An 18,111-nucleotide genomic window follows, 5' to 3' on the forward strand; every position below is an offset into this window, starting at 1 on the left:
GTGAGGTTAGGGACGTCCAAGGAGTGGTTAGCATTCATCAGGAGCGCTTCTCTAGAGGTGACCTCACAGAATCCGCTAATCCCCTGAGATTTTTCCTCCTCACCATGTGTCTGTGGTTCCCACAGTCAGGGTCACCAGGGGCTCTGACCCGGGATTCTGGGGCTTGGTTCTGCTTCCCTGTTCTCTACCCCTGGGGCACCTCTGGCCAAAGCCATAATCAGGGCAGCCCAAGGGGATATGGCAGGGAGAGTGGAGGGCACCGTGGGTTCAGGTTGCCTGTGACCCACACGAGTTTTCATATTGGTGCAGTTAACATATGGCTCGCTCTCAGCAGGCACCCCGGGGCGATAACAGGTGGGTACCTCCTCCATCTACCCCTGGACCATCGTGATCATTCAGTTAGAGTAAGCTGGCTGCTCTGTGCACCATGATCATGGCGTGTGCTCTGTCAAGTCTGGACAGAGTCCCTTGCCTGGAGAAGCTCTCTCCCCTTCGGGTGTCGAGGCCAGGAACCCTTGGTGCGTGTCCTCTCCCTGAGGTCCTATGTTCCACCACCCTCAGGGCAACGTATACTGCATGCAGGGGTCCAAGTGACCATCACAACCACTTCAGGCTTAAGGATGGGTCTCTGGGTCTTAACTTTTTTTATTTTAAGGATACATAAAGATAGCTTATGAAATCCAAATTAAGGATCCAGAGTTTTCAGCAAATTATGCCGACCTATTTGCTGACTTAACCTCCCTACACAAAGCCAAAAGATTCATTCTGTGCCTGGTCTTTTACCCACAGAATTTAAAGTACTTTCCTTTATGTGTATTTTGTTTCTTCAGCTAACGACGTATTTAACAAAACATGGCACGGGCCGGGTACTATTCCATGCCAAGTATGCTGCAAATATTAACTCATTTCATCCCCACAAGGACCCATTTTACGGATGGGGAAATAGAGGCAGAGAGAAGTGAAGTAACTTGCTCACTGTCACACAGCTAGAAAGTGTCACAGTCGGGCATCAGGCTCAAGGGTCTCTGCCTTTAACCACTTCCCGTGGGTAATGCCACCTGATGAGAGCCCTGACTGCCATCGACAAGCAGCTTGACCGTGGGCAATTTATATAACCTCTCCGTGCCTCTGCCTCATCCCTAAGAAACGGATGGTGCTCCTTCTTGTCCTACAAGGTCATTTTGAGGACTTGGTGAAGTGTGGCATGAGCACGGCCATTGGCACCATGCCTGGCACATGGCGCTCAGTAAGTCCCAGTTTTATGAGCAGAACCAATGTATTAATATTAAGTAGTGTTTCAAGGTGAAGGAACTCAGGTAACCCCCGCTGAGGAGTTGGTATCAGGGATTGGTCAGCTGCCTGTCCGTAAGGAGTACTGTGACGGCAGAAGCCCACCTCACCCCAGGTCCCCACCTGCTCAAGGTCAGGCCACCTGCTGTGGCTTCCTCACTGCCCATCTCCCCTGGATTTCACAAGGAAAGTGGAAAAAGGATGGGTGAGCAAGCCTCCACTGGGAACATGAGACACGTCCTCCCATCCGCCTCCCCCTTCTCCAGCCCCAATGCGCTGCAGACCAACAGAGGAGGCGTCGGGGCTGGGGGCTGTGTCCACCTTGCAGGCAATGAATGAAGTTGGCTTGGGGGCTTTTTTCTCCTATTTAAGCATGGGATCCCGAGACTTCTGGGAATGGCTCTGCCTATAAACCTCACTCCCTGGGAGGGGGCTGTTGGGAGGCAGATGGACATGAAGGTGTCATTGGGAAGGATTTGCTTAGTGCTGCTCAAGGAGAATTGCGTCTGGCCTCTGTCTTTGGGCTCGTGCTTCCATATGAGAGCTAAAGTAACCCTGGCCTGGGCATCAAGAGAGACCCAGAGCCTTGGCTCTGCTCCGCTAGCTTTGCCAGTAGCCCCCATCACTGCGGCACGCTGCCCTGAGAAAGCCAGGTGTCTCCCCTAGCTGGAGTCTCTCTGCTCTCCCTCCAGAAACAGGCTTTGCGGTCACAGCCATCTCCCGCACGCCGGGTGTGACCTACAGCGACTCCTTTGACCTGCAGTGCATCATCAAACCCCATTACCCGGCCAGAGTCCCCGTGTCGGTGACGTGGCGGTTCCAGCCGGTAGGCACCCTCGAGTTCCATGACCTGGTGACCTTCACCCGGGACGGAGGGATCCAGTGGGGGGACAGGTCCTCCAGCTTCCGAACGCGAACGGCCATCGAGAAGGCCGAGTCGAGCAACAACGTGCGCCTGAGCATCAGCCGGGCCAGTGACACGGAGGCGGGCAAGTACCAGTGCGTGGCCGAGCTGTGGCGAAGGAATTACAACAACACCTGGACGCGGCTGGCCGAGCGGACCTCCAACCTGCTGGAGATCAGGGTGCTGCAGCCAGGTCAGGGGCTGGGCGCGGGGGCGGGGCGGGGGGTGCTGGGTCGTGGGCGCGTGCCCCGGGTGCCAGGCACGCAGGGACGGAGGGGGCGCACATCGAGCGCTCGGCCGGCCTGCTTTCTCCGCCTGGAGAAATTTCAAAGCTGGAGGTGACTGCAAGATTGCCATTCGCTGGCCTGGCTGGTCCGTGGCTGACTACTGCATTTGTTTTCTCCCTCTGGTTGGTTGGCGTCGTTGTTTTTGAACCATTCGAGGATCAGTGGCAGTGGTTGGGTCTCCTGCTTCTCGGTCCTTCAGCGGGTGCTTCCTAAGAACAAGGACCCTCTCTTGTCCAACCAGGACACCGCTGTCGGGCCCGGGGAACTTGCCACCCTTGCGGGACGTTACCAGCATTTCCCCCATTGTCCCTATAATGTCCTTTATAGTTTTTCTTCTTTTTTTTTTTCTTCTTCCGAACCAGGATCCAATCAGGGATTACAAACCACTTTTAATCGTCATGTCTTTTTAGACTCATCTCCTGTAATCCTTGTGACAGTAGGCATGGAGGAGGGACCGTTGTCCCCTGTTGGCCGATAAAGAATGTTGAACGTGAGAAGGAACATGGGAGGGAGGCACTTACTGAGTATCTCCCTTGTGGCAGGTGCTTAGGGTCCCTGGTTTTATGATAATTTCACAACAAGCCCAGGAAAGATTCCATGACTAGCCCAGGGTCGCCTAGCTCGTAAAGGGTTGAGGGAGGGTTTGAACCCTTGTGTGCCTTTTCCCATGCCCTGTCCTGTGGGGGGAAGAGAGGAGCAGGACACTCTGCAACCGCTCCTTCATTGGACCCTTTTCCTAAGTATATGTGCTTTTATGGTGTCCCTGGTGTCTGTCCCCCCTCCTGCTTGGTTGGAAGCTGGTGGAAGGTGGAGCCCAGGCTGCAGGTGCTGTTTAGCTGCCGCCGCCGCCAGACCCCCAAACAAGAGAGCACAGGCACCCACTTGGTGAAGGGAGGTGGGGATGAGAAATGACTCCGCAAAGACGTTTTTCTGACTTTGTGACCTGCCCACTTTGCAAAGATGGTTTGAACACCTGGCAAAGAGGATTTTTCTGCCCACTCACAGCCGTGGTTCGTGTCCAACCTGGTCTGCTCCACCACATCATATGGTCACAGTGGTGTTGTCTGAACTTTTATCCTTGGCCTCTTCTAACCCCATAAAAGCCCTGTTCTGCACCAGAGTTTGGGACAAGCAAGTTGTATAAATGATGGGAAGGGGTTCCTTGGTCAATTACAGCCTAAGCCTGGGCAACAACAAGCTCAGGGAAGACGCTGTGCTGCTTAAGTGGATTTTTGGGTTAATGGAAGGTTAAGCAGAGACCCCATTTTGTGTGACCTCTTGTTGTGGAAATGCCGAGGGACACACTTGCCTGCCTCACTGACTAGGACGTTCTGATTGTAATTGCACATTTTGTGGTCTCCTCTGGCCCTCAAGGCCGGGTTGTGAGCCACGGTGCCTGTCACATGGTTCTGCAGCTGTAGAAGGTAGGCTTAGCACTGACCCCAGGACCTTGCCTGACATTGCCTTTTTGAATCAGTTCCTCATACTTGCTTGTTTCCATCCCTATCTGGAATCTAAGGCTGGAGCACATAAGGGAAGGCTTAGGAATTAGCTCATCGAAGTTCAAGTTACTTGGATTCTGATTGATTTGTGGGGTTACTAAAGAGAATAAGGGATATAAATGTGTTAAGTACCTCTCGGGTGCCGGGCTTTGTGCTTACTAGCACCTATGTTTTTCTTAAAAATTCATCCAGCAGTGAAACAAGGTAGATGTTTGTATCCCCGTGTGGTTTCTCTGCGAAGAAACCCACGCTCCCGTTGCTTAGGAGGCACGATGGCGGCAAACCAGCTTGTCAAGTGGAAAACCGAGATTGCAGCTGCTGGTGGGCCATGGTCTCCTCGACTTGCAGAGTTCTCTCCATTTTCCATCACACCATCTCATTCCTCCTGGGTGGAAAATGTAGCTGGAGAGCTAGGGGGTGAGGATCTGCTCTGAGGACCGTCTCGGGTCTTTGTGGCTTGTGCTGAATTGGTTTGTGCTTTCACTGTTGAGAGAGAAGGAGCTGCACTGGTGCGGGAGCCTTGGGAGGGGCTGTTGGTCACGTGGCCAGTGCTCAGAGGTGAGCAGGAATGCACCCCAGAGGCCCTCTGGAGGCTGCAGGGAGCCCGGGTGGGTGCTGGGGCCGCACGCCACCGCCCGGGGAGTGGCTGACGCGCCAGGGAGAGTGCATCCCTCTTAATGTTACCATCTCTCCTCTGTTAAACATTTATGCACTTAGCCCTTCGTCTTTCCCAAAGAGCTTCATGTTCGTTTTTCCTTTTTTCCCCCACACACTCCCGGTTGGTGCTGCGCCTTCATAGGGGGGAAGTAGAAGTGGAAAATACGGGGGCTGACTGTGTCAGACACTCGGCGTCTGTGATCTCATGTTGTCTTCACCCACTAACCTGGGAGGAGGCTCTTGCTGTCCCACTTTATCAATGAAGTAACTGAGGCTCAGAGAAGTTCTGACTTGCCCAAGTCAAATAAGTGGAGGGTGGGGGGTGAGGGTTGGGATTTGAACCCACGTGTGCCTTGTTAAAAAGCAGTGGGGTTGGATGACGAAAGGGGGACTTTGACTTTCTTTAAGGCCATATAGTTGGAGATTATGCTTTCTGCATTCAGTTAACAGCCTTATTAATGGAAGAAGTTTCTCTTTGGAGCTTGCTGGCATGGCGGAGTCTCGGCATGGGTGGTTGTAGCAGTAAGAACAGAAACAACGACACGGCAGCTAATCTTTATGGAGCATTTCTTGTGTGTCCGTCACCATCCTGAATGCTTTATACGCAATAGCTTACTTGGTTCTTATAATACCAGCTTTTGCCCATTTTATAGACGAGAACACTGACACAGACCTTAAATAAATTATCTAATGATCCATAATAATAAGAGGCAGAAGCAAGATTTAAATCCAGATAGGTAGTCTGGCTCCAGAACCCAAGCTCTTAATTTTATTATATTGCGTATTTTCGAGACGAATATATATATATATTTTTTTTTAATTTTTTTTTTTTCTCTTCTCAGGAATCCTCTTTGGTACCAGGTACTTTTATTTGACCTCTCTTCTCTCTGGTTTACCATCCTTGATTTCCTGACACCCATTAGCAAATACTTAAGTTTGTTTTTTTTAAGTTGGGGTCACGAGGTACCCGTAGAGGTTCCGGTCTGCTAATGGTGTAGGAGTTTAATTTATGCCTCCTCTAACTCCCGTTTCTTCATACTTCTGCCACAAGATGGCTCCTAAGATTTGGGGATACTAGAGCTCAGAACCAGTGCTGGCTTCTCTTCTTTCTGCTCTCCCTCCATTCCTTGCCCCTCAAAACAGGGCTTCTTATCCCTGCTCTGGTGTTTTCCCTAGGAGCGTCCCCCACCACCTGCCGCCACCACCTTTTAAGAATATTTTGTCAAATATTCTTATTCCAACAGAATCATAGAGAAACCCAGGGACTGTTGGCTCTCTCGTGCTGGTCCATGTATCAGCCTTTCACTGCTCATGTCACCTGCTCCCAAAGGGCTCTGTGTGATCTATGCCCCAGACCAGTCCTTGCCGGGGCCACCTGCTGACCTGACCACATCACAGGTGTTTGATTCATTAAAATCTCTGGCTGGATGGCACGATTGATTGTGGATCTATTATTGACCATTCTTTTTACCTACTTCCTGCTCCATCTGCACGTCCCCAAGGAAATCTTCAAGGAATGCCATCACTCCCATTTTGTTGATTTAGCTTAGCCTGACTCCCATCGATCACAGGGGGTGACCCCCAAGGGCCTTCAGGCAAGACTTTAAGCCAGTTCAACATACTCGATTCTTCGCTCTTAATCAATTCTTTTTTCTTTTAATTTCCAAGCATCACTTTGCTTCCTTCTGATTTTCTTTAGCACCAAAACACACCCTCCAATTACATATCCCTAAATACAGAAGCAATAAGGGAAATGTCAGCACTCATTTTCCAAATGTTTATGACCCTCTCTTGGTCTGGCTATTAAATATTGCACATTCGCATTGACAAAGCAATAAACAAGCTTCCAAGAGGAGAGTCTCCGGTGTAGAAAGCCGACTTGTCAGTGGGTGTATTCTGCTGGGATTTTACTGATGGGTAGTCAGGATGAATATTTAATACCCTGTGGATGCTGCCAAATCCGTTTTCTCCAATTTCTTATTGCTGACCTGGCAGATTGGGAGGGCTGAGCGCCTTTTTTTTTTTTTTTTTTTTGACTTGCATGGGTCCAGGGCGTGTGAACAGTGGCTGTCCTTGTCACAGTCTGGTGAGTGACAGCCCGCCTCATCCTGAGTGGGATTGGCCCCTACTTTCTTTTAGGAGAACCTGGGGTTCATTCTCCTCGCATGCCGAGTGCATGTGGCTTCCGCCTGCTGAGTGCTCAGAGACAGTGAGCAGGAGTGCCAGAGCCCTAGGAGAGTCCCCAGCCCTCCCGCACCTCCTCAGGCCCCGTTGTCATGGTGACGCCAGGTGCACCTGTTTGCAGTCAGCGCAGAAGGGTCACTGCTCTGTCTGCAGACAGGTAAGACAAGACAGGGCATGTCTGGGTTACTCCTAATTAGCTGTTTCCACTTCCAAACTTTTGCTACTTTCTCCTCAGTCCTCCCTCCCACTGCCTTCTGCAAGCATGTTTGAGCACCTACTGTGTGCCAGTTTCCATGCTGGGTGCTGCAGCTGCAGACGGGTGTGGCCCCGTTCCTGCCTGGCAGGCTGTCCTGCGGCTTGGGAAGGCGGAAGCTCGGGGAAGAGTCACAAGGGTGGTGGGAGAGCCGGCTTGGGGGATGTGCCCAAGGAGGGAATCGGGTGGCATGGGCGTGGGCAGCGGGACAGTCCAGGCTTGGAACAGAGTGTACAGAGAACATCATGGAGGGAGGAAGCAGCACGCATGTTTTGATATGACTGAAGAAGCATCGGGTCAGGGAGGGCTCTGGCCCCAGGTATGTTGGCGAGGGCCAGGGGAGCCCCTTTTGTTTATTTTTTATTATTATGTTAATCACCATACATTACATCATTAGTTTTTGATGTAGTGATCCATCCATCCAGTTAATCACCACACATTACATCATTAGTTTTTGATGTAGTGATCTAGTGATTCATTGTTTGTGCATAACACCCAGTGCTCCATGCAGAACGTGCCCTCCTCAATACCCATCACCAGGCTAAGCCATCCCCCCACCCCCCTCTCCTCTAGAACCCTCAGTTCAGGGGAGCCCCTTTTAGACACCACAGCGTGGAGGGTCATCATATGTGCTGGTTAAAAGCAAGGACAGACTAGGCCGCCTGGGTTTGAATCTGGGCTTTACCACTTACCAGCCGTGTGACCTTGGCCAGTATCTCTAAAAGTGGGGATAATGATACTTATTTCATAGATCTGGTGGGGAGCAAGTAGTCAATATTTATGAAGTGCTTACAACAGTGCTCAGCACATAGAAAGGCATCTATAATTTGTTAAATAAGACATTTTTCTCTAAACTGAGCAATCAGGAGTTCTGCTCATGCTCAGATCATATAATCCTTTTTATAACAATTTAGAATAGTCCTTTTACTACTATTAAAATGAAATTCCTAGACAGTATAACATTCCTACTCACATAATCTTTAAAAATTGTTACAGTGCCCTCATTGTGGAATAAAGGATGAATTTTTTAAAAAGTAGTTCATAACACAGTGATGTGTTGTAACACGTCCGTGCTCAGGGACAGCTATCCTGGGCAGCCACCCTGCTGCCCTGTCCCTAGAAATACCGACTGAGCATCAGGCCCCTCTGCCCAAGCGGCGCTTCTGTCCCCTACACGCTTTCTGAAATCCTGAGCAGCTCTTGCAGCAATGCCAAACAAAACAAAGGAAAACCCTCCCTTCATTTCCCTGGTATATATTAAAACCATGCAAAATTAAAAAAAAAAAAAAAGTATTGTGGTGATAGTAAAATGAAAGTAGGTTCTGGGCTCAGGGACAGAGTTTTCCCCCACATGAATGTCGTTTGAAAGTCATGCAGGACCCGAGGCAGAGGTTTGTTGCATGGAGCCATCCCAGACCTGGGTTTACATCTATCGCTGGCTCTCATCCACTGAACACCCCCCGCCCCCACTTCCAATCAACGCGACAAGGAAAGACCTGCCCACAGATTTCCCTGGTGTCCCTGGGGGCATTGCTGCCCTGCTGAAAACTGCTGTCCTGAGGAGCCACAAGCAAGTCCTAAGCTGGGAGCAGCGAGCTCCTGTTTGCGGCTTAGGAAGCTCCCCCTGGTGCGGGCGGGGGCTGGAGAGCTCCCGTGCAGGCTGAGTGTAAGGCTGGGCAGAGCTTCTAGGGGCTCAACTAGGGCATGACCATGGGGAGAGCGAAGAGCAGGGGCTTGGGGTGTAGGGACTGTAGGGTGTAGGGGCTGCTTGACGGGCAGGTGTCTTTGCCGTCTCCTTCTCTGAGGGTGGGATGGACACACACACACACCACACACACCCCCATTCATTCCTCCCCCGTAGCTTTCCCTTCTTGGCAGACTTGCTTCCCTCAACCTGACAGACGTCTGCTGTCCAGCCACTGGCCCCCCTCTTTGCCTCACTCTTCTGATCACTGTCACATGTCTTTAGTAAAGCACAGTGTTCCTTCTCTCTCCTCTACTCCTTCACTGCCTGAGTCTCCTCACTGTCCTCTGGCTCTGCGCGCCCCCTGCACAGAAGCTGCTCCATCCTGGGTTACCCGCGGCCGCCTCAGCACCACACCTGTGGCTTCTCAAACTCCGTGTGCCTCAGACTTCGCTGGAGGGCTCGGGAAACTGCCCCTCGCTGCCCCCCCGCCCCCGCAGCTTTGTGATGCAGCGGTCTCAGCCAGTCCCCAGGGGATGCTGATGCTGGAGGGCCCCGGAGGGCCCCCTGAGAACCGCGGATGGTCAGCGGCTGGTACGCGCTCCAGGCCCCTTGCAGTGCGGCGGACGCGTACCGTTCTGACTTCATCTGCAGGACTGACCACTTGCTCTCCCCGAATGTGGTGCACAGAGCAGTTCCCACCTTTGCTTCCCTGTCCCCTCTCTCGTGGGTGCCCTCTCGCTCCCCTCCTGTGCCTGGGCAACACCTACTCACTTGCTTTTCAAGGGCTGAGCTCCGACGTCACACACTTTGTGAAATGTGCAGTCCCTCCCGTCGCAATCAGGATTCAACGCCTCTCCTTTAGCTTCCCATACCTCCAAAAGATCAGTTGCCTCTTTATTCAGTCATCCATTTCTTAATTTGTTTAGCAAATGGTTGGGTCACAGTCCCTGCCCTTCAGATGCTTATAATTTCATAGGAAAGAAAAGGCCTTTAAAAAATGAACCTCAACGTGAGGCGGCCTGTAAGAGCTCTTGCAGGGTATAAGAGAATCGTTACTGATGGAAGAAAGGAGTTCTGGGGGTGGGCGGTGCGCACAAAGCAGGGTCCGCAGGATCGGGGGAGTTGGCCGGTGAAGCCACTGCTCCCCCCTGCTGCCGAGTCCCCCCAGATGCCTCTCACCACCTGCTATGCGCTGTCTTCGCTGTAATGCAGCAGCCTCTCCCAGAATGCCACACCCATGATCCCGCCCGATGAGAGGCCTAGGAAGGGAACTCTCCAGGTGCAGAAAGGGCCCGTCCCTCAAACCGGGCACAGCGTGGCTCCAGGAGCCTGAGGCGCCCCCTGGAGGCAGCACTGGCGTGAGCCTGAGCCTGAGCCTGAGCCTGCGCTAGCAGGTGGGGCCTTGCCCGGCAGCCTCTCTTCCTGCCCCTTCCTCCCGCTGACTCACTGTTGGGGATTAACCCAGCCTCCGTCCCTGGCTTTCCTATGACCTGTGTGTGGTTGCCCTCCCTAAATCCATTCCTTCACAGGGGCCCTGTCCAGGGATTCTCAGGCTCTAAGGTGCGCAGGAATCACCCAGGGATCTTGTTTTTAGAGGCAGATTCTGAGTCAGTGGGTGGGGGGTGGGTCCAGGAGTCTGCCTTTCTAACGGGTTCCCAGGTGACGCCGGGCCTGGGCCAGGGGCTGCACGTTTAGTAGTAAGTTGGTCACTTAGTTTGACAGTTCTGGATCTCATGGTGTGCTTTGCATGTGGCACCGAACCCAGAGACCAAAATGAAATGGAAATAGTAAAAATGTATTGCACGTTTATGTTATACCAGGCTCTGTGCTAAACTCTTTCTATAGACTGTTGCGTTTAGCCGCCACAACACTGCTATGAGGTGTTGTCATCGTGTAGATGAAAATTCCTCCAGTCCTAAAGTGGGCTGTGTCCTGTTTGTCGTCGTCTCCCACTCACGCCTCCCCCCCCCCCCCCCACCTCAGCCTCTACGGAGGAGGATGGTGCAAGCAGGCTTCACAGGGCCCAGGGCAGTACTGGTCAGGACTCGTGAGATCTTCCTAATTAGGCATGGGGGCTGCCAGCTCTCCTGGGCTTCAGGCAAGGCCCTCCCTGCCCTTGAGATGGGGGAGGAAATTCCAAGTGCAGAATAGGAGCTGACCCCTTGCCCACCTGTCAGGCAGGCACCAAATTTCAAAACTGCCTCTCTTTCAAGCTTTTCAACACTTCACAATATTTTGACATGGGAAGGAAAGAAAAAATGGAAATGCTTTAAAACATCTTTCTTCTTTGGATTCTTGTTCTCAGACCACGTGACTGAATTGAGGCTTAGTCATAGGATTTCAGTTTAACATATGCAGTTACTATAGCAATTGAGGTTTCCTTAGTAACAGTTGCAAAAATAATCCAGCCCCAATTAATAATACATTTTAAAGCTCTTTCTACTCCACACTGAACAACCCAGTTTTTTGGACAAGAACCAGATAATTCAGGTGGTATCATTTGTGCTGATATAGATATCATTTGCATGTGGTGAATTGGGTTGGAAGGGAATGAAAAGGGAGCTGGTTGTTTCAAGTATTGTAGGAATCAGATCTGAAAAGTCGACTGGCAAGCTAAGTGCATCTAGTTTGCAGAGCTGGGAAGCTTACTGGTAAACCCTGCCCTGGATTCCCGTGTGCCCTGGAGGACTTTGTCTGTTTGAAGAAGGGAGAAGGCAGGGGACTGGGCTTGTTCACAAGAAATATGAAAAGAAGGGTGGGGCGTGGGACGTAGGATTTCTCTCTCATGTTGATGTGTTTGTTTTTTTTTTTACAGAGAGGGGAAGAGCGGGTGGGGGAAAGAGGGGCAGAGGGAGAGGAAGAGAGAGAATCTTAAGCAGACTCCAAGCCCAGTGAGGAGCCCTTCACTGGGCTTGATCTCATGACCCTGAGATCATGACCTGAGCCAAAATCAAGAGCCAGACGCTCGACCCACTGAGCCACCCAGGCGCCCCTCATATTGGTGTGTTCTTGATGGCTGGGGAAGGTCTGTGGGAATGTGAATTCAGCAGTCATTTGTGAGGAGTGTCTCCTGATTCACCACTGAGTTACTTGTTCTTAGAGTTGCTTTTGCAGTAATGGCATTGGGTATCAGATCCCGCCATCCCTTGGCTTGCTGAATCCTCTCTGCCATCCAGAATGTTTATCTGTGTGTGACCAAGGTGTCCAAATGACTGTCTGGGGCTTTCAGAAATTTCAGTTGGGGTGTGAAAAGCTGCTTTCACTGTTAGCTCCCTAGGAGGAACTTGGAGCTGCGTCTTTTTCCTTCTTTAAAAAACTTTTTCAGTAGGGGGACAATAGTGGGTAGGGGAGAAGCACAGCCAGGTATAATAAGGATGGAGTGGGTATGATCCCAGGTTACCTTCCTAAGATATATTTCCTTAGACCTTGGCTTCTTGCCACCTTAAAGGTGAGCCCAGTCATTGATTAACAGGTAGGGTGGCACTCTGGAGTCTGTCCTCCCTCTGGTTTTGGAGCAGGGCGGCGAGGGGAAGGACACTGGAGTTAACTCTGTTCTGTCCCATTGCTCGCCACTTTCCTCTCAGCCTCCTCCCTCTCTCTGCCCCAGGAAGATCACCCCTATCAATCCTTTCAATACCTGCTATCATTATTTCTCTGGCACGCTCTCCCCCACATATCCCAGCAGATATTCGAGTACTTTCTGAAGCCCAGGCACTGTGCCAGGCTCTGGGGGGTGCCGCGATGAGAATGTCCACTAGGCACGATGGTGGTGTTCTTTGGGGTATCCCCGGCACTTAGCATCAGGAGGGGCACACTCGAAATATTTGCAGACTTTCAGAAAAAAGGTTGATCTCTGTCCTCAAGGCGCTCACAGACTAGGGTGGAAGAGAGACTAAGGAAAAAGAGTTGGAAGATATGTAGAGGGTGCTGGTGCTAGCAGTGAGAGGGGCTGCCGGCCCAGGGTGGGAAGGAAGAAGGGGGTGGAAAGACGAGTGCACAGAAGGGCCAGAGGGGAGATGGTGGAAGGAGACAGGCAGAGAGGTCAGCTGAGCAGAAACCAGAGCTCAGGGAGGAGGTGCAGGGGGACTGGGGGCGAGATGGGGGGGCTGGAGGGGTGAGTCGTGGAGATGAGCCAGGACAGTTGGGCGAGAGCCAGATCCTGGGGGACTTTGTACTGTGAAAAGGAATTATTTTTTCCTTATAAGCTATAAGCAGTTGGGTGGGAGCCATTAAACTTTCTAAGCAGGGAAGTGATTGGGCAGATCTGAGTTTTCGCGGAGTCCCCTGGAGGCTGCGTGATAGGAGGGGAGGCAGGGAGGAGGCAGGTGGAGGGATGTTGGGGTGAAGCCGGCTCCGTGCCGCCTCCCTCATGCTGAGCCCCGCTTCGGGGGAAGCCTGGCCGCATTCAGTCCCCTGGGAGCTGTGTGGGGCTCCGCTGCTGAACTGCCCCACCCCCTTTCCTCTGCAGTGACCAAGTTGCAGGTGAGCAAGTCGAAGAGGACCCTCACCCTGGTGGAAAACAGGCCCATCCAGCTGAGCTGCTCCGTCAAGTCTCAGACCAGCCAGAACTCGCACTTCGCCGTGCTGTGGTACGTCCACAAGCCCTCGGATGCCGATGGCAAGCTCATCCTGAAGACCACCCACAGCTCGGCCTTTGAGTACGGCACCTACGCCGAGGAGGAGGGCCTGCGAGCCAGGCTCCAGTTCGAGAGGCACGTGTCCGGGGGCTTGTTCAGCCTCACGGTGCAGAGGGCCGAGGTCAGCGACAGCGGCAGCTACTACTGCCACGTGGAGGAGTGGTTGCTGAGCCCCAACTACGCCTGGTACAAGCTGGCCGAGGAGGTTTCGGGGCGCACGGAAGTCACCGTGAAGCAGCCAGGTAAGGACCCAGGGTGCAGCCGTCCTGGGCTGGCGGCTTTCGTGCAGACAGACTGCCCGGGCGGAGGGCGGCAGGGCTCTGTGGGGCCCACGCTGGGGGTGGGTGCAGGCGTGCAGACCCTCACCCTAGTGCTGTGTGGACTGCTGGCTTTGCCTCGGGCGCGTCCTGGTGCTGTAGGGCCAACTCAGGAAAGCACCCTCCGCTCTGCTGTTAGGGACAGCATCTTCCTCACCAGGTGGTGCCCCAAGGGGTGGCTGTGCTGGGCAAGAGGCCGCGAGGCAGGGTCCCTGGGGGCTCCTGCATCTCCTCTTGGGTTTGCAGGTTGCACCCTGGATCTCGGGCTGGTGCCGGCTCCATACCCAGCATTCTCACCTGGAAGGCACTTTCTGGTCTCCCTCGTCTGCTCGCCTTTTTTCCTTACCACCCATTTCAGCACCCCCGGGCAGGCGGGGAGCCCTTCCTATCTCCAGAGCGGACCACCCCTCGGCCCTGTCTCAGAGCCTGTGGGTGCAGGCCTCATTCTGCTTCCCGACAGAGCAGGGGTGGCACCTGACCTCTCTGAGCACGCTTCCTACCTCCGCAGGACTCCGTTCCATCCACTGCAGGGCAGCCCTACTCGTTGAAAAACCCTCCTCCACGTAATTCCCCTCCAGGTTTTAGATCTGCCCCTGGAACAACCCAGAATGAGTTTGGGTCATATCTTTTCATGCGTGAAGGGGGCCCCTGTCAGTCTCCCCTTCTCCTTGTTAAAGAGCTCTAGTTCTTTGAACTCCCCACACGATGTGGCCTTTAGCTCCCTCTCCATCCCTCATTCCTACATGGCCTACAATCTATTGTGCTATCCTGTCCTTCCTGATGGGATGGGGGTGCTCTGTTGTATTGCTAAGATTGCCCCAATGCAGGCTTCTCAGCACCTCGGTGACACTTATGTGAACCGTTCTGCGGGTGCATTGCCCAGGAAGCTCTGGTCTGCATTATCGCTCTTGGTTTTTCCAGAGATCTCAAGCCAGTCCTTGGGGCTTTTGAAAACTGACAGTTGTCATTTGGCCCACAGATGTTCTTTTAGGTTTCTGTTCTTCCTGTATGTTTTCAGTTTTGGTCACTTTCTCTGCTGGGAGGACATGATCCCTCACCCACCTCGAGTTCCCCCTTAGTCGCCATTCATCCTTTGCCTTTGTTCATTTGTGCAGAAACTAAGAGATTCTCAGTGGATCCTAAATTTATCAAGGGAATTTCCCCATCTGAGACTACAGACTTACAGCGAGCTAACTGGGCCAACGCACAGGGCTGCACGGATGTTTGTCAAAACACATTTAGTGAGATCTCTGTTTGTGGGAATACTAACACTATAAACAGAAAACTCACAGGACATTGATTAAAACAACACATCCCTCCTTTTCAGTGATTTTTTTCGTTTTGTTGTTTTTTTTCTTCCCCTGCTTCTAGTTCTTTTTCTCTACGCACCACCCCTCTCCTTCTTTTCCCGATGAGAAAGAATATGCTTATAGAGCTTTTGGAAAACACACAAAAAGAGAAGAAAATAATCTTTCAACCCAAAGACAACCAGAGTTAATATCTTCATACATGCACACGCACATGCGCATGTATGTATATGTATATTTTCGGGAGACTGGTTATTTAAAAATTTTTTTAAAGATTTTATTTATTAGAGAGAGAGGGTGAGCGAGGGGAGGGCCAGAGGGAGAGAGAGAATCTCAAGCAGACTGCGCTGAATGTGGAGCCCAACTCGGGGCTCGGTCTCATGACTCTGAGATCGTGACCTGAGCCAAAACCAAGAATGGCCACTTTACCGAATGAGTCACCCAGGCACCCATTTTTTCTGTTATTTTAATTTTTTGACCTTTTAATTACAGGAGTTACTGCATTGCATGGTAAAACATTCCGACAGTTTTGAAGTGTAAAAAAAAGTAAAAAGTGCTCTGTGCATGGCCCTCCCCCCTCCTCGGGTATCACTCAGGAAGTGTCCTTCGCCAGGTGCTTGTCTGCTTTTACAGTTTTGTGGGTTTTTGACGCCTCCCCTCCCCCCCCGGTCCAGATAGGCTCATCAGGACCTTTTATGAAATTACACGCATGTCGTCAGGGCATACCATCATTAGGGACACTTTTTTCTCTGGAGGAGAATCTGATTGGCTGAGTTTTCAAGTCACAGGTTCTATCAATACCAGGCTTCTCTTTACTAAGGTTAGATCTGTTCTGTTCCCACCTTGAGAGGGAACCGGAGAAAGTAAGAACTGCAATTCGTAAGGCCAACTCGGGAACATATTTAACTGTCTCATCTGCAGTTCTTTTTGTGGTGGACGGTCCAACATATTCTAGTCATCATGTGGTCAGTTTTCAAAATTCGCTCTTGGTTCGAAAGGGGGTCTCACCTTGTCCTTTTCTGCCTGGCCCTTCCCAGCCGGCCCTTCTGGTCAACCATAGGCTCATGGGCTGCTCTCATTTGGATGTGGAGTCCTCTGTACCTTATGCTTGTTCCCTCCTATGCTCTGAACCGATGAGATAGAAATGGGGGGACCGCTGTTACCATGAACTGCTTACAATCCATGCACTCAGATGCGTGATCAGGGGACTCAGAATGTACGTGGAAAGGGTGCATGTGGGTGGCCTGTCATTCCGTGAGGCTAATATGTCTTTCCTCGCCTTTCTAGATAGCCGCCTGAGGCTCAGCCAAGCTCAGGGGAATCTGTCGGTCCTGGAGACACAGCAGGTGCAGCTGGAGTGTGTGGTGCTGAATCGCACCAGCGCGGCCTCCCAGCTGGTGGTGGAGTGGTTTGTGTGGAAGCCCAACCACCCGGAACGGGAGACCGTGGCCCACCTGAGCCGCGAGGCTACCTTCCACTATGGAGAACAGGCGGCCAAAAACAACCTGAAGGGGCGGCTGCATTTGGAGAGCCCTTCCCCTGGTGTGTACCGGCTCTTCATCCAGAACGTGGCAGTGCAGGACAGCGGGACCTACAGCTGCCGCGTGGAGGAGTGGCTGCCCAGCCCCAGCGGCGTGTGGTATAAGCGGGCAGAGGACACTGCCGGGCAGATGGCTGTGACCATCATGCGGCCAGGTGAGAGTTAATGTCCCCAGGCTGTCACTGCTCTGCGTATTTCCCCTCCAAGTGTCATACTTTATGCGCTGCACAAAATGAGTGTATTAATACATTGTTTGCAGTTAAACTTATGAGCATTTACATTTTGCATTTGCATTCAGGATTGTCTCACATTTTTTTTCCCCTTGTGAAAGGAAAATGGCACATCTGGCTTTGGCCTAAAGTGATTCTATTTCTTAACCAGAGTAGCATTTTTCGATTAATTGTTGCAGAACATAGAGTATTTTCTTTTTAAGAGTACATTCCGACTCAGAAGGTGGTGGATATGCAAAAATCTTGAAACAGTAGCCATGTGGTTTAAAAAAAATTAAGCCTGTGGATTTACAGTGGAAAAGAATTGATTCACATGCTTTAAATAGAAATAGCATGCTTTAAATAGGAAGAGATGAAATTCAATCTCATTTCCTAATAATTTTGTTGGTACCAGTGACTGCTCTGTGGGGCCTTTCTTGTCTTTGTTGTCGTTTCTAAAGTTGCTAAATGCACATAATTACTCGGTAGAGTTATGGTTACCCATTTCAACCCGTAATGAAAGCAGAGGTAAGCCGGATTCCTGGGTCCCCTGCGACATCACATCGTCGTCCATCCTAGTCCCAGCAAAAAGTCAGTGGTCCCCCGGAGGACATGGAGCAGAAATGAACTGGTGGCCTGCGTCGGTGTGAGCGCTTTGTCTTGTTCGTTTCCCGCGCATCCCGGCGTTCCGATCAGTGGTCTTTTGGAAGCGTCCGTCACGTTTGCACGTCTCACAAGAGCGGCTCTTTTCGTGGGTGGAGCCTCGCAGCTGTGCCTGCCCCATGTGTCACGGAACACACTTCAGGAGTGAATACGCCCTTTGTTCCGGGAAAGGGGCATTATCTCACTGCTCTGTGTCTTGCCTACACTGGATGGGAAATCACCTCTGCTTTGAGTTACTCATAGTTCCCATGAGCTTTTGTTTTTTTTTTCTTTTTACCGTGCCTAGTAACTGCTGCGTGTCTTCTCCCAAAGGTGAAATTGTAGAGAGGTGGCAGCTGAGCACTCTTCTCCCCCAACACCCACCCATGTGTGCGTCCCCACACTAGGGCTGCAGGGAGACTGGGGCGGCGGGGGGGGGGGGGGGTTGGCAGACATTTAGGGAGCACCGGCGGCATTCCTGCCTAACATACAGAGAGGAGGCAGAAGCGGACTTTTTGGGACTTATACCTGAAACAGGAAAGAGTGCTAAAGTCTGCACAGGGAGATGGTTTGGCCTATTCTAGAAGGGGACAGACACGGGCAACCAAATTAGTACAGAGATATGTTAAAGGGGGGGGGGCGTGGACAGGTGGATATTAGTTTCATTCAGAAAACTTGCATTGAGTCATTACTGC

General features: G+C 51.8%; 1 protein-coding gene across 4 annotated transcripts in view; it reads left to right on the forward strand.

The window, feature by feature from the left end:
• IGSF3 (immunoglobulin superfamily member 3) overlaps positions 1-18,111 on the forward strand; it is a 93,171-nt gene that overhangs the window by 67,147 nt on the left and 7,913 nt on the right. For all 4 annotated transcript variants that reach the window (XM_064588574.1, XM_064588572.1, XM_045896869.3 and 1 more), the window contains 3 exons: positions 1,983-2,387; positions 13,233-13,643; positions 16,313-16,720. In XM_064588574.1, the coding sequence (XP_064444644.1) occupies positions 1,983-2,387; positions 13,233-13,643; positions 16,313-16,720 (1,224 nt within the window). The remainder of the gene's footprint in view (positions 1-1,982; positions 2,388-13,232; positions 13,644-16,312; positions 16,721-18,111) is intronic.

The sequence above is a fragment of the Mirounga angustirostris genome, unplaced genomic scaffold, assembly GCF_029215605.1.
Source record: "Mirounga angustirostris isolate CCGP_5_RB_7025 unplaced genomic scaffold, mMirAng1.0.hap1 SCAF_4, whole genome shotgun sequence".
Lineage (NCBI taxonomy): Eukaryota > Metazoa > Chordata > Mammalia > Carnivora > Phocidae > Mirounga > Mirounga angustirostris.